Source organism: Myxocyprinus asiaticus, chromosome 3 (genome assembly GCF_019703515.2).
Source record: "Myxocyprinus asiaticus isolate MX2 ecotype Aquarium Trade chromosome 3, UBuf_Myxa_2, whole genome shotgun sequence".
NCBI lineage: Eukaryota > Metazoa > Chordata > Actinopteri > Cypriniformes > Catostomidae > Myxocyprinus > Myxocyprinus asiaticus.
The window spans coordinates 9,356,229-9,372,824 of NC_059346.1; the positions used below are offsets into that span (position 1 = coordinate 9,356,229).

The 16,596-nt window shown below is 36.5% G+C and overlaps 1 protein-coding gene across 1 annotated transcript; it reads left to right on the plus strand.

The window, feature by feature from the left end:
- Positions 1-7,790: 7,790 nt before the first annotated feature.
- ccl19a.1 (chemokine (C-C motif) ligand 19a, tandem duplicate 1) lies at positions 7,791-11,252 on the plus strand. The gene is made up of 4 exons (XM_051658787.1): positions 7,791-7,983; positions 9,906-10,029; positions 10,255-10,375; positions 10,994-11,252. Exons 1-4 carry the CDS (start codon positions 7,806-7,808, stop codon positions 11,030-11,032), a joined length of 462 nt encoding a protein of 153 aa, XP_051514747.1. The 5' UTR covers positions 7,791-7,805; the 3' UTR covers positions 11,033-11,252.
- Positions 11,253-16,596: the final 5,344 nt, after the last annotated feature.

Sequence of the window (16,596 nt, forward strand, 5' to 3'; positions counted from 1 at the left end):
TTCAAGAAAACAGATACACCATTTAGAAATGTAAACATTTTAAACACTAGTTTTTGCAGTCCAATGCAGTCAAACATTTTAACACACAACTAAATATATTTTTGAATACATATATATGTTTTTTGGACATGTAACTTGGTAGTATCATGACATTCTTTGAAGTAACTTGAAAAACCATATAAATACAATGCTACATAAATATGATAAACTTTCTGCATCATGGTCAATAGAAAAGTGTTCTGCTTTACGAACTGATATCATCACTGAACAGTGGTGCCGCCATGGCCAGTACAAGCAATCCAAGATACTTCATAAGGCGTTAGACATGAGTTAGCAGAAACATGCAACCAGGTTTATTATTAAGATTAAATTAAAACTAGGAAAAATTTTTTTTACAGACATCATTATACTATTGGCTAAAAAGAAGATATTTGTACATTTGCACAACAGTTGCACATGTGTATTTGTTTGTGCATTTGTGGGTTTGTTGGTTTGTTTATTTGCTTTTCTCGTCAAAGGAGCCCATACACTGCCAACATGCTTCCCAGCCCAACAGATAAACAGTTGTGTGGGCACACATGTCTTACCGTTTCCTGTAAACCTCATGACTGAAACAACTTGATCAGACACGCTTCCCCTACAGCATTTTCAGGTAAAGATGGGCTGCTGGTTACAGATTGGAAGCATTAACTGTTTTGTTTCTGCTTTTGCAATATTTAGCACTCAAAGACTTGAGCAGTTTAATTCAACACACTACTTTATGACTGAAGTTAATTTGGTTATTAGGAAATATCAATGTTTTATTAACATTTCATATGTGAGACATTTATATTAAATGATGCATGGGTTTGCAATTGCAGAGCAAACACCTGTCAAAATGCACAATTGAAGTATCTGATCTGGTTTGTTACTGAAAGAAATGTATGTCTCATTTTTACTCACGTGCAGTTGTGACCTGCTTGAACTTGTATATAAGTACATTTTTGCTCATAGTTACAAATCTTAAAGATGGGAGCAGCAATGTAGGTCAGAGTCCTCTTAAGTATGTTGCATGAGTCCACAGGCCCCAAATACAATAAAATACATTAGGTTATACTGTTCACTGACATCTTAAAGTAATAACACTATTAAGAGTTTATTATTGTGGATAATAAGCATGAATGCAATGTCATATAGGTTTCAGCACTTGGGATAATTGGGCTTTTTCACTTGTCACAGCAATATAAGTTTACATTGTGCAGGTAAATATACTGACAAAGAGGTATGGAGGTTCATAACCTGGATTCTTTGATAGATGTTTAAAGATTTCTTATTGTATTCAGAACCAGTGATCCCTTAAAACTAATTGCCAATACCATCCTGTGTTTGATATTCTAATATAACCCTCTTCAACATAACTGATCATAAGTAATATAAACTATGAGAAACAGCATGCATCCTGCTGAAAATTAAAGTTCCTTGTTGCACTGACCGCTTGAGGATTTTTAAGTACCCCCTTGAGAAAAATAGAAAGAAAAAACTCTCATACTTTCCAAACAAAAAAGCACTAACATTTCAGGTCAAGACTTTCACAGGAAAAGTAATATAGGGTTTTTATTTGTTCCTTTGGATCATTTGTGGTTTGTGGGTGGTCAGTGTAAAAAAAAGAAAAAAATGCATTTCAGTTACTGGAAGGTTTCTGGAAGGTTTGCCCCTGATTCCACAGCATCCAACAAGAACTTCCTGTTGTAATCTATGAGAAACCAAAGAGGGAATTTCCTGCTAGTAAATAAACACCTCAAACACTAATTATGGGATGGGGTTTTAAAATATGACATGTCCTTAGTGATAATCCTGCACTGCTTTACATCACAGTAATATAGATATATACAATCATATCTCTATAACAATTATACACATACAATTTATTTATTTATGTATTTATATTATGGGGGGCCAAACAGAAAATAATTATATAAATTCTGAATATACAGTATGTATAAAGCCGGATACATTGTTATAATTCTAAATATATAATATTTATTTATAAATCTGAAAATATAATTGTTTATCTGAATATATAATTATAATTCCAAATATATAAATCTGAATATCTAGTTATAAATCCGAATACATGGTTAAAAATACGAATATATAGCCTAGTTATAAATTCTCAATATATAGTTGTTAATCCGAATATATATATATATATATAAAAAAATCTAAATATACACTTGTAAATCCAAATATATAGTTATTAATCAAAATGTATAGTTATAAATTCTGAATAAATAGTTGCAAATCTGAATATATAGTTATAAATCTGTATCTGCATGTAAGTTTTCTTAGAAATGTTATTAAATTGAATTGAAGCAAAGGTATTTGTAGTGCACAGAATGTTCTCAAATAGGACCTTCATCCCAAGGGTGGTAACAGAACCGTCACTTTGGATGAAAAAAATACAAATAAATTTAAAAGGAGTAAGTCAAGTGGAGTGACCTGGCAGGGCATATAGGGCATCAATTTGTGGAGCATAAAAGGAGATGTTAGGCAGTCTAACATCAGTCTAATATCTCAGTCACCATTCGCTTTCATTGCAAAGTCATGTTTTTTTTTTTTCATTCAATGAAAGTAAATGGTGTGGCTAAAATTCATCCTAGCATCTCCTTTTGTGTTTTACAGTAAACAACAACAACAAAAAAAAGGTATTTCATGAAGTACATTGGAGAACATTGTTAATGCCATGGTATATGAATATGGAATGTACTGTAATGTAACTACCTAAGACCATTACTTTCCCAACATACAGTATGTTTTTATATGGGATGTGCAAAATAAAAAAAGTAATACTGACTGTAAGTAGAAAAGTCTGAAGCTTCACATGCAGCAACTGAATGTGAATGTGGTGAGAAAACACATTAGACTGTTTAGGTTTTGGAGAGCTACCATAAATCTGCCCAATAAAAATGTATTTGGTGCCACTTTCAAAAAACGAAACTGAGAGTTATGCATAACGGAGTGAAGAGCCAAGCTTTTGAAAATAATGCACCCTACATCAGAAAATACAAATAATCTTCAGGCACAGTTTTTAACGGCCACAATTCCCCTCAAACTCTTGAGAAGGTTATTGCTCTTGGCTCTGTTTGAAGTGCTTCAGTTCAGGGAAGCACACACCCTTGTATCTGTGCCAGGCTTTCAGATATCACACTATTCATTATTAAGATAATGACAAGTTATGATCACTTTAAATATCCCTTTGTTGAACAGGAGGGCTTGGATAGAACTGGATTATGTGCATTATATTTTTGTTTCAACAAAAGTAATCTAAGACAAATTTGAGGTGTTGCCCTGAAGTTCACCCATAGTTTCTAAATGTTTTTTTAACAGAAGTTGCCTAATGTAATATATATATATATATTTTATATATCAATAAAAAATATTGAGACCAGATTAAAGATCTGGGATTCAAACTCAAATTTAAACCTGGACGTTAAATAGAAAGTGTCAGGATTTTGAAAGAGATAAAATGAAGTAACGTAAAGGCGTAAAATGAGTAAGATTTCTTGGTCACTACTTAAGTAAGCAAATTTGTGACATTGAGTGTGTTAACTCTTTTGTACAGAAGGTCAGATTTCCTTGCTTCAGTTGAAGCACACAAGATGGAACGTTCTCAAACATGAATTATCAGGTTTTGCACAAACTTGTGCACAAAAGTCCATCCCAGCTTGAGTGAATGCTGTCTTTAAAACACTTGGAAATTTTGAAATGCTTGTAAATGTTTCAGTTCAACTTTTCACTCAAACTGTTATGCTGATTAATATAATTCACAAGGAAACAAAAATGCATTAATTAAGAATGCAATATAAAGTTATTTTCATGACATTTTGTAATTTTTTATTTTTTTTTAACTTTTGGAGCCCACTGTAAATCTAAAAGCAAAAAAAAAAAAAAAAACAGGCAAAGCTAATTCTTTATGGCCGATATAAAATAAAAGTTATGAGCACTAAACCATTATGCAACCAAAAACTAAACATTTCACTTTGGGTTCAGTTGTTGTAAATTACATAAGGAGTGTATTAGTGTTTTTTATGTGCTTCTAAATGTATAGTTAGGTCATGCACCTCTGCAGATAATTTGAATGGGGGGGGGATTACAGGAAAGAATGTGGGGGAAAGAAACCCAAAAGAAACTGATGCGTTTACAAGATAGGGGTGGAGCAGGTGCGGTAAGTCTTAACGTGAAAGTGAAAGCTACTTCTTTTCTGTGTATAAATACCTGCAGACCGATACCTGCAGACTCACCTGTGCACATGCATCTGATGCTCTGACTTCTGACAGATATAAAGAGAAGAATGCAGACTCCAGCATTAACTCTCCTCATCTTTACTGCAGTCCTATGGGGCAGCATAGAAGGTAAGATTTAAATAAAAATCTGCTCTCTAATGCATCCCCCATTTCATACTGAAACTTGGTTATTGAATTGAAAACTGGCTGCAGCCGATACTTTATACCCATAGAGGTCATTGCCATAGTATTTCTTGACTGTCTTCTCATAAATTCTGTTATAACTCTGGGAGTTAGTTCCTGATAATACAGAAAATCTCAGAAATGTTTCAAATGAAAGAAATGTTTAGGCCAAGTTTTGTTCTTGCATGGTGTCAAATGTATGTAGAGAGGGGGGATTTCCAGTGGTGACCCTTGCTAATACCAACACTTCATTCTCAGCATTTTCTGATGAAGCTGTGGACTGCTGTCTGACTACCAAAGACACACGTATCCCAATGCAAATCCTTGCATCCTACTTTCATCAAACAACAGAGAGTGGTTGCCCCATCCCAGCTACTGTGTAAGCATCAATCATGGATGATGGAAGTTGCACTATATAGTACCATATTAATGCATGTAATAGATAAAATCTCTCTTTGCACCCTTAGATTCATCACTAAAAAGGACAAGAAACTGTGTGCTCCTCCAGCAGACAGACATGAGTGGATTAGAAAGCACATCTCACACCTCGATAGGAAGAAACAAACATCCCTAAAACACACAAGATGAAACAAACCTCCCACTGTATGTCACTTTCATGTTAACTCAAAATCTTAGTTCTGCTCTCACAGAAACCTTCTCTGGCCTTCTCTGTAACATACCCACTAATGAAAACATAATATGTTTTTTTTCTTTTTTCTTTTTCTGTTTTACAGACAGGAAGTGACCCCTGATGACCCTGCAGCTTCAGACATTCATCAGTTGTGACTTTGATTGACTATTTTATATTCACTAAGTATTTGGGAAGTTCTGCAGATGTGAGGGATCACAGATGCATGGAATTCAAACAATGTAAAATAAATAAATTAATGACTTGCATTTCAAAGCAATGTTATGTGTGCAATGTAACATGTTGTAGATCACTGTAGCAATTATGAACCTCACACATGTGCATGAGTTGTCCTGTATTTGTATTTTTTTGAAAATGGGTTTTAATTAATGTACATAGCATAAGCATACTTTGTGTGTCTATGAATTTTGCTGTAAATGAATTACTTAAAATAAACCGAATTTTGGTTACTCTTCTTTCTACTTCAATGAGTCATTTATCCGTAATATTTTTAATAGACAAAACTTAAAAGATGCTTTTATCTAAAGCATCAAACAAGTATAGATGTTTACAGGTTCTTAATAGTATCATACTATTAAGTGTCAAATTCATTCTTTTGAGTTGGTTATTTTCAGTGTACTGGGCAAACGTCTTAGCAAAAAATTACTGTAATTAAATTACCTTTTTGTTGAAAAAGGTAAAGTATGTGATTACTCTGAATTTTTCAGTAATTTAATTACAGTTACTTCTGATGTAATTGTGTTAAACATTGTATAGACTATAGAACATTTCTATATAAAACAATAGTGAATTTAAAATCTAAATGTAATGTCTTATGTTAAAATATATGTTTTCTAATTTAACGCTGCCCCCTTAAATTCTTTAGCCAGTTCATGAATAATTTATTTGATTTTATATAATTTATTTGACAGAATTAAAGAACAATTTCATGTCTATCCTTGTATTTTTCATCTGGTCGAGGTTGATAAGGGTTTTAGAAAGTAATTAGTAATAAGTAATGCAATTACTTTTCAGACAGAGTAATTTGTACAGTAATCTAATTGCACTGTAGATGTAATTAGTAGTTATAATTAATTACTTTTTTAGAGTAGCTTACCCAATACTGGCTAATGCTTTTTATTATTAGTGGTGCTTGCTAAGTCGAGATGTGCTATAACTTTTCTAAGTTCACTCAGACTCCGTTTCGATTTCCTTTTGGTAATCAATAAAAACTGGTTTAAAAATCCCATTGACTTGGATTGAAAGGGTTCATAGAAATCCTATCTAAGGATCAGAATATTCTTAGAAACATGAGGGTGGGCTCTTTTCACTTAGTTTCTGGTGCCACTCACATATTCTTTTTACTTCTAGTTACATCTGTTAAAGGGATAGTTCTCTCCAAATTGAAAATCCTCTCATCGTTTCCTCACCCTCATGCCATTCCAGATGTGTATAACTTTCTTTCTTCTGCTGAACACAAATAAAGATTTTTAGAAGAATATCTCAGCTCTGTAGGTCCATACAATGCAAGTGAATGGTGACCAAAATTTGAAGCTCCAAAAGCACATGAAGGCAGCATAAAAGTAGTACAAACGACTCCAGTGTTCTAATCAATGTCTTCTTATGCGATCCATGGTTTTGGGTGAGAACAGACCAAAATATAACTCCTTTTTTACTATAAATCTTGCAGTCTCCTTGGCGATAATGATTTCGAGCTCAATTACGCAATCTAGCGTTCTGCCCAAGCGTCAAACACTAGGAAGTGTAATCAAGCTTAAAATCATGATCATGCCTAGAGACTGCAATGGCAAGATGTACAGTGAAAAATAGTTATATTTTGGTCTGTTCACACCCAAAATTGATTAGATCACTTCAGAAGACATGGATTAAACCACTTGAGTAATTTGGATTACTTTAGTGCTGCCTTTATGTGCTTTTTGGAGCTTCTAAGTTCTGGTCACCATTCAGTTGCATTGTATGGACATACAGAGCTGAGATATTCTTCTAAAAATCTTTGTGTTCAGCAGAAGAAAGGAAGTCATGCACATCTGGGATGGAATGAGGGTGAGTAAATGATGAGAGAATTTTAATTTTTCTCTGAATTATTCCTTTAACCACCTTACATTCTTGAGTCAATATATCATTCAGAGAAAGCACAGTACATGATGTCATACTTCTACTTCATATCTTCCTGTAAACCATACAAACTTTCAGTAAATACACAATGTGGTTTCCATACACACACACAAAGGAGAGGGACTAATCATTAGCCTAATAATTAACATTGTTAGAACATTAACAGAAAACAATCTACAGTTTAATTTTTCCTCCCATTGAAATCCCCAACTCTGTGTTTACATTCAAAAACCAGTAATTATTCACACCAACCAAGCGGTTCAGTTTGACAGGATTAGATGAAATAGCTCTTCAGTTATATTGAAACATTCACTTTTAACAGTTTGTTACGAAATTTGTGTGAGAAAGGATGGAAGTGTGAGAATCTGAGTTTCAGTATGAGGATAAAGGGAGATTACTAGGAAAAGAGACAGAGAATGTGATGCATTGTGCAGTAAACATGGCCCTAATTCATGACTGTGCGGTAAACATGGCCCTTATTAAAAAAAGTCCTACCTCGGTTTTCAACAATCTGATGCTTTGACATTTCTAGGGGAGGGACTGTGAGAAAAACCATGTAATAGTGAAACTTAAAAGTCCTATAAAGCAGGGGAGAGATGGAGAGAGTGAGAGGACAGTGTCAGGTCAAAGGCAAAGATAATAGCCACTTTAGCAGGACAGTCTCAATCCGGGTTCCACCATCTCCTGTACCTGTTGCCATGGCTTCAGCTGTTTTACCTGCACTGAGTGTGTATCTCTGTGCCTTGGCACTAATTCTCTGCAACAGTCCAGCAGGTGAGTCTGTGATGTTTTTTGTCCTCTGTCCATTGCATTTACTTTCTGAGTGGATACAGTCTATTTCTTCTTGTATTTGTATTGTTAAATTTTTCTCCTGATCTTTCTCATATGAAATCAGATGTATCACATCACACACATTTATTTATTTATTGTCATTTTAATAACTCCAATTAGTACTGCAGTTATCAATTATTATGATCTATTTATTAATTTCTAATTAAAGGTGCAGGATGTAAGATTCAGAAACCCTTGTTATTAATGTGGCCACTAAGTGAACTGCAGCTAGCTGCCTGTTGCTTGTGCTTGTGCTTGTGCTCGTGCACACACTCCAAAGGGACGTGAGCGAGCAAGCATCGACCAAAACAATGACGTAACATACAAAGAGACTGAACGTGATTCACCGGCATCATGCTGACAGATGAGGTAGCATAATTAAAATTACACAGTTATGATTGTTTTACTACAAACTTTGAGACTATACTAAAACTACTTATCAGCTAACATAGTATACTGATACACACATACAGCTACATACTACCAAACTATACCAGACAGTTTACTGTTGCACTGCAGTTATGTTGCACTGTTGTATGTTTTGTTTGTCATATGTTGTACTACGAATAAGAAACCAGCATATTTGCTTAAATGTATCCTGTATACCTGACTTTTAGTAAAACGAGAAGATCGTTGAAATTATTTGAAAGTTACGAAGCAAGGTAGCTTGCAATTCGTCAGCGTTAGCAGCTAAAATTACGCAGATCAATCCTTATGGCACTATATTTCACATGCTTTGCAGTTATCTAAGCTTATCTGTCCAATAAGAAGAACGCCAATTCAGGGTCAGTTTTGATCCCCAAAACCGAACGAAGGTCCCTCCAGGAATCAAATGCCCTGCCGATGTTCACTCTAGTTTTCGCTCGATCACGATCACGTCCCCGCTTATCCAGACGGGATTCAGTAGATAAAAGTTTGTGTAGGAGTCAGTGTTGTGCTGGGAGCCGGCCGTTTGCTGGATTCCATCTCTAAGATAATGTTACCCAGTGTTGAAGTTTGTTTTTGCTGTTGAATAGCGGAAGCACTGAGGCAAGGCTCTCGGGAGCAAGCTCAGGGAGGATAGAAACCTCCCGTGGAGCAGAAGGGCAAAAGCTTGCTTGATCTTGATTTTCAGTATGAATACGGACCGTGAAAGCGGGGTCTCACGATCCTTCTGGCTTTTTGGCTTTTAAGCAGGAGATGTCAGAAAAGTTACCACTGGGATAACTGGCTTGTGGCAGCCAAGCGTTCATAGCGACGTCGCTTTTTGATCCTTCGATGTTGGCTCTTCCTATCATTGTGAAGCAGACTTCATCAAGTGTTGGATTGTTCACCCACTAATAGGGAACGTGAGCTGGGATTAGACCGTCATGAGACAGGTTAATTTTACCCTACTGATGATGTGTTGTTGCAATAGTAATCCTGCTCAGTACGAGAGGAACCGCAGGTTCAGTTATATGGTGCGTGTGCTTGGCTGAGGAGCCACTGGTGCGAAGCTAACATTTATGTGCTTTTTGGACCTTCAAAATTCTGGCCACCATTCACTTGTATTGTATGGACCTACAGAGCTGAAATATTCTTTTAAAAATCACATCTGGGATGGCATGAGGGTGAGTTAAAGATAAGGGAATTTTCATTTTTGAGTGGACTATCCCTTTAATCCCAGCTGTGCATTGCCCATTTGTAACGCTTCACTGCAAAATACATTATGGACAATAAAAAATGTTATGGCAATACATTTTTACATTCATAGTGTTGTTTTCATATGAACAGATGTTTTATATGAACAGATGTTTTATATTTAAATTCTCATTTCCTTGCATTTCCCTGGTGTCTCATAATATCTTTTTTGTTCTTTGTCTATCTGTCTGCCTCCTCACTTTCAGAGGCTCAGCCAGACTTAGCTTTGGACTGTTGCCTGACGGTTAGCCAACAAAGCATCCCCAGACACATCCTCCTCAGTTACCGAAAGCAGTTCAGAGGTGATGGCTGCCCCTGTGATGCTGTTGTGTAAGTACATTCTTGTTTCAAAGGAAAGTACTGTATGTTTATTACAGTGTCTGCAGTGTTTATCAGTGCAGTTATTCTCCCTGGGAATTAACTAGACAAACAGTTACTGAGATATTATCACTTTTCCAGACATAGTAGAAGTGAAAGTGTGTATTTAAAGGGAAAGTCTATTTTAAGAACTTCCCTTTCTAGTAAAATGATGGACAACAACCACTTATCTTTCAGGTTCACAACCAGAAAAGGTCGAAAACTGTGTGCCCCACCTGCTACTAAAGCTCAGTGGGTTGGAGAACTGACCAAGTTTCTGGATACAAGGCTCAGGAAGTGCAAAGAAACCAAATTTCAGGTGCACATCAAACATTGGACATCAAATATTTGACTGACTGACAGACAGAGAGAGAGATAGATAGACAGACAGACAGATAGAAAGACAGAGGGAGAGGTAGATAGATAGATAGGCTCATTACACAACAAGCACGGCAGTATTATTACATCATCTCTACACCAGGTCACTTTCCGTTTTGTGGTTTTGTGACTCATGTCTTTGTTTACACATAGTCGAACACCATTTAGATATGCTACTGTATAAATCTCACTCAAACAAAACTACAAATTGTTCAGCTGTAAAACCACAAGTCAAAACGTCCTCCTAGTACAAATTCACTGAGACTTCAAAACCGACCACCAACAATGAGTTTGACTGAATCTTGTGCATGAGTAATACAGATAGTTCTGTTCATCAGCAGCTATTCAGCAAATCTCTGTCTTTGAATAATGTTTAACTCAAGTGCAGAATTGTCTGGGATTTCCCTAGCCTATAGGCATGTAACATATTTAAATTATATCAGTTTCTTGGATATATGGGATTCAAAATTTGATTGATTTGAGAAATTATTGAAATCAGACAAAAACTCTACATATGCAACCTTTAATGGTAAACTTTTTTTTTGTACTTTTATTGCAGGGCAAACGCTGTGAAGGCTTGAAGCCTTTGTCTGATTGAGAGAACACACTCATTTCAGCTAATGATGATACTGATAAGTCACAAATCTTTGGTGGTTTCTGTTCTTTAATAAATTGCTGATCTTCCTCTTTCAGGATTTTCTAAATTAGCAAAATATGCCAAATTGTGTGAGCTGCTCTGTAGGTTCTGTTGTTATATTTTTATTTTGTTGATATAATAATCCTGTTGCATTACTAGTGAGAATAAAAAGGTTGTCAAAGACACAAATTTTGGTGGGACTGTATTCTTTATAAAAAAGTCAATACACCATATATATTGTTTGGAAGTACTGTGTGAAGCAGTCTATGCACATGTACAGTATATATGTTTAAATTAGTTAATTATCTCATACTCTCTCTCACACACACGCACACACACACACACACACACATGTTGGTGCAGCTATCATTATGAGGACTCTCCATAGACATAATGATTTTTATACTGTACAAACTATAGATTCTATTCCCTAACCCTAACCCTCACAAAAAACTTTCTGCATTTTTACATTTTCAATAAAACATCGTTTAGTATGTTTAAGTGTTTTGAATTATGGGGACACTAGAAATGTCCTCATTAACCACATTTATAGCATAATACCCTTGTAATTATCAGTTTGTAACCTAAAAAAAAAAAGTCCTCATAAACCACTTAAAGCTGCCCACACACACACACACACACACACACACACACACACACACACACACACAAACGCACATGTACAGGCATGCAACACAACACCAAGTTTCACCTCTGTGCCACTAGGCTGCAGTAATGAACTAATTTCTCTGTGTAGTGCTGTGAGGAAGAGAAAGAGGACATAAGCAGCAATTAAACTTTGTTATTCCTGGGTAATGTATACATCGGTGAGGAAGGATAGGGTAGAAATAAGTGGTGGAGGGTGTGCAACTTTTGTGAGGGATGGTGTGGACATCAGCTGGGAGTGTGAGAATAGTGTATTTTTATAAGTAATTTGCTCATTTATCTAGAGAAAAGTTCAATCAAATTTGGGGAAATGCTGCGGGTACTGTGATATGGTGTGGGGATTTTAACGCACATAATGTTATATGGGTGAGTTCAGTCACAGACAGAAATGGAATAGTTATGGAAGAATATATGGAAGAGCGTTTATTGGATTGTTTACATGATGGAAGTGGAACCAGATTTAACATTAGGAGATTCATCCAAGTCTTTTCTAGAACTCACATTAGTTTCAGGAACAATAGCATTAAAATGTAAATGGAAAGTATTAGATCATTCAACAATAGGGAGTGATCATTTCCCTACAGTTTGCTCAGTAGGAGTGGAAATGCATAGGAATAAATCAACAAAACAGTTAAGATGGAGATTCCACAAAGTAGATGGGGGAAAATGTAATAAATTATGCAAGGAGGAACTTTTGAATTTTAATATAGATGAATATATTGACAGCTGTGCAGATAAACTAAGTTCAGTTACAATTGGTGCAGCAGAAGTGTCCATTCCCAAATCTAAAGGTAATGGGAAGAAGACAGTTCCATGGTGGAATGAAGAATGATCTAAGGCAGTTAAAAACAGGAATTAAGCTTTTAGGGTACTAAAAAGAACATTAGTACCAGACTCTGTGCTAATATATCAGAGGAACAGAGCACAGGCAAGGAGAGTAGTTAAGCAAGCAAAATAGAAACACTGGCAATCATACCGCTCTTCAATAAGGAAGGAAACACAGCTGGGAGATGTATGGAGTACTTTAAAGATGATTGGAGTCTATAAAGCCAGCAGTATTCCAGTATTAACAGGAGAAGGAAGAACTGCTGTTATGGAGAAAGAAAAGGCAGAATTACTAGTAAACACCTTTCAAAAGGCCCACAGTACAGATAAATTAGATGACAAATATAGGAGAAGATGGGACATTTTGGAACAATATCAAGATATTTATAATCAAAAACCTGGTGGACAGGGAGCCTTAGATGCTGCATTTGGATTATTTGAATTTAAGAGTACTAGTTCGGGTTGGGCGTACTGCGCCAGGGAAAGATAAAATATGCAATGTTATGCTCAAGTGTGCAGATGATATAGTGCTTAAAACAGTCCTAGAACTAATTAATACGGCTTTGGTAGAGGGTAGACTTCCAAGGGCATGGAGGCATGCCATTATAATTCCCTTTGCCAAGCCAGGAAAAGAGTCTTTGGTAGTGGGGAATTATAGACCTATTGCCCTCACATCTGACCTCTGCAAATTAATGGAAAAAATGATTGTAAATCGATTATATTGTGTTAGATAGAGTGTCAGCGTCATATCAGTATAGTTTTCAGAAAGGTCAGTCCATGCTGGATGCACTAGTAAAATTGGAAAAAGAGGTTAAAAAAAGCTATTGCAATGAAAAAGGTGCTGGTAGCAGTTTATTTTGACATTGAAAAGGCTTACGACATGATGTGGAAAGAAGGATTATTAATAAAATTACAGAAGATTGGGGTTGAAGGAAGATTATATAACTGGGTTTTAAGTTTCTTATTTGGACGAACAATTCAAGTACAGGTGGGCAGTGAAAAGTCACAAATAGTAAGTGTGGAGAATGGGACACTATAAGGAAGTGTGATAAGTCCAATTTTATTTAATATCATGATTAATGATATATTTGAGGGAATACCATCAGGAATCAGTACAGAGTTATATGCTGACGACGGTGCTTTGTGGAAAAGGGGAAGAAATGTTACTTTCATAACTCAATTCAGTTGGGATCATTGAACAGTGGTCTTTAGAATGGGGGTTTAAATTATCTCTAAAACTTGGCAGATTTTTACAAGAGGAAAAAGAAAAGAAAACTTGCAACTACCGTAAATATGTATGGACTACCATTGGAGAAGGTACCCGGGTTCAGATATCTGGGAATGTGGTTTGACTGTAAGCTCACATGGAAAGATCATTTAGAAAATATTGAAAAGAAAAGTGGTGGAGTGTTGAATCTAATGAGATGTGTTGCAAGACAAGATTGGGAGGCTGATATACAGTCATTGAAGGACATATATTGTGCACTTCTTTGATCGGTTTTAGATTATGGATGCATAGTTTATGGATTGGCATCAGCTACCATGCTAAAGAGATTAGATATTATTCAGGCTAAAGCACTGAGATATATTGCAGGGACAATCAAACCAACACCAATAGAGCAGTGCAGGTGGAAACAGAGAGTTGGGAAACATCAAATACATCTGGTACAGGATTTGCATGGAGAGCAAAGAAATGGGCTACTGAAATGGCATTAGACTCCATAACATTTGGTCCAATAGTATTAATTTCCCCAGTGCCCCCTTGGCTTTTCATTCAACCTGAAATTGACTTATTGCAAGATATTTATTTTTATTCTATTAATAAAAAAAACAAGAAATCAAATACAATAAAAAAAATTAAAAAAAGTGGAAACAATAGAAGTAATTATACGATGGAATATATTGGAACAGCTCACTATTCATTTCTTCAAGTGTACACTGATGGTTTAAGGAACCCAGATACTGGGAGGACAGGTGCAGCTTTCTGTGTTCCAGAATTTAAAAAAGGAAAATATGGGAGAATAACAGATGGAGCAACAGTGTACACTGCTGAGATGATAGCAATACAAATGACACTCGGTTGGGTAGAAGAAGTGATGCCGGAGAAAGTGGTAGTATGTTCTGACTCAGTGACGGCACTTCTGAGCATTCAAACATTCCAGACATGTTGCAGTGATATTTTAACCGAAATAATGATTACAATATACAAATTAAGGCAGGTTGGAAGACTAGTTCATTTTATATGGGTACAAGCCCATGTTGGAATTAAGGGAAACTAAGTAGTAGACAAAATGGCAAAAGTAATGGGATACATGTCAGACAGGACGACATTTTCACAAGGTACAAAGGAACATTACACAAAGCAAAATCACTCATAATATCAGTAGAGAGGAACAGGTCATTTTTTTTTACTTGAGAATGGGACATTCAAAACTCAGTGGTACTCTACATATTATGGGGAAGCATAATACAGGTTTATGTGATGCATGTCATGAAGTTGAAACTGTAGAACATGTTTTAATGGCATGTCCTAAATACGAAAGAGAATGGATTGAATTAAGGAAAGAATTAGAAATTTGTGAATGTCATGAATTTAAAATATCTAGCATCTTAAATAATGGTCCAGGAGAGGAACAATAATAAAAACAGTTATGAAATTCATTTGGTTCAGTGGTCTTAAAGGGTTATGATACACTAAACAAAATTTTCTGAGATGTTACCAGATATGTATGTGTTACACATGATAGAAGACAAATTATCCATTATTTTTCATTTTAAGATGAAAGTGGTTAATTTAGGGATTTTTTGCACTATTTTCATCTTCCAGGTTTAAAATCAACATCGAGTCAACGTCACACGATGTGATGTGTCCCTCTACTGTAGTGCATCATCACGACATCAGTGTCTCATAAATATTAATGAGACTTTGTGGCCTTATCCTATTAGAATGGGCTGTCTCATGATTATTCATTAAACCACGTGACCAGCGCTTCAAACTCTCAAGAGCCTCGGTGTCAGTTGACGGAGTTGATAGTACTGACGTTAGTCCCCAGCACCACGCGCTGCTGATAGAGGGACAGGATAGTCTTTCAATCATTGCCAAAACCTTTTAAATGTTCATACAGCATGCATTTTTTCTTCCAATTTGGAATACCCAATTCCCACTACTTAGTAGGTCCTCGTGGTGTTGCGGTTACTCACCTCAGTCTGGGTGGCAGAGGACAAACCTCAGTTGCCTCCGCTTCCGTCAATCCATGTGTCTGATCACGTGGCTTGCTGTGCATGACACCGCAGAGACTCACAGCACGTGGAGGCTCATGCTACTCTCCGCAATCCATGCACAACTTACCACACGCCCATTGAGAGGGAGAACCCCTAATTACGACCACGAGGAGGTTACCCCATGCGACTCTACCCTCCCTAGCAACTGGGCCAATTTGGTTGCTTAGGAGACCTGGCTGGAGTCACTCAGCACACCCTGGATTCGAACTCGCGACTCCAGGGGTGGTAGTCAGCGTCAATACTCACTGAGCTACCCAGGCTTATAATTCAGCAAGTATTTATTAATAGGAGTTTTTTGAGATATGCGGTGAGGTGGACTGTCTCTGACTGGGGCTCATTTGAGATGCAGTTTACATTGTCCCAGACACACTAACCCGGCCCGTTGAGGTGGACTCTCTCTGACTGGGGCTCATTTAAGACGCAGTTTACATTGTCCCAGACACACAAACACTGACCGTCCATCCATCCATCCATCCGGTGAGGTGGACTGTCTCTGACTGGGGCTCATTTAAGACGCAGTTTACATTGTCCCAGACACACAAACACTGACCGTCCATCCATCCATCCGGTGAGATGGACTGTCTCTGTATAACAAGGCACCCGGCTCTGCAGTGCTCAAGTGTAAGGTGTTTACCACTGAGCTAACTCCCCAATAGTTAAACCCAAGTGCAGAAGAGCAATGAGCCAGGATACTTGTGTTTCTTTCCAAAAATATAATCTTTACTAGAGGAAAAAAATGCAAAGTACAAATA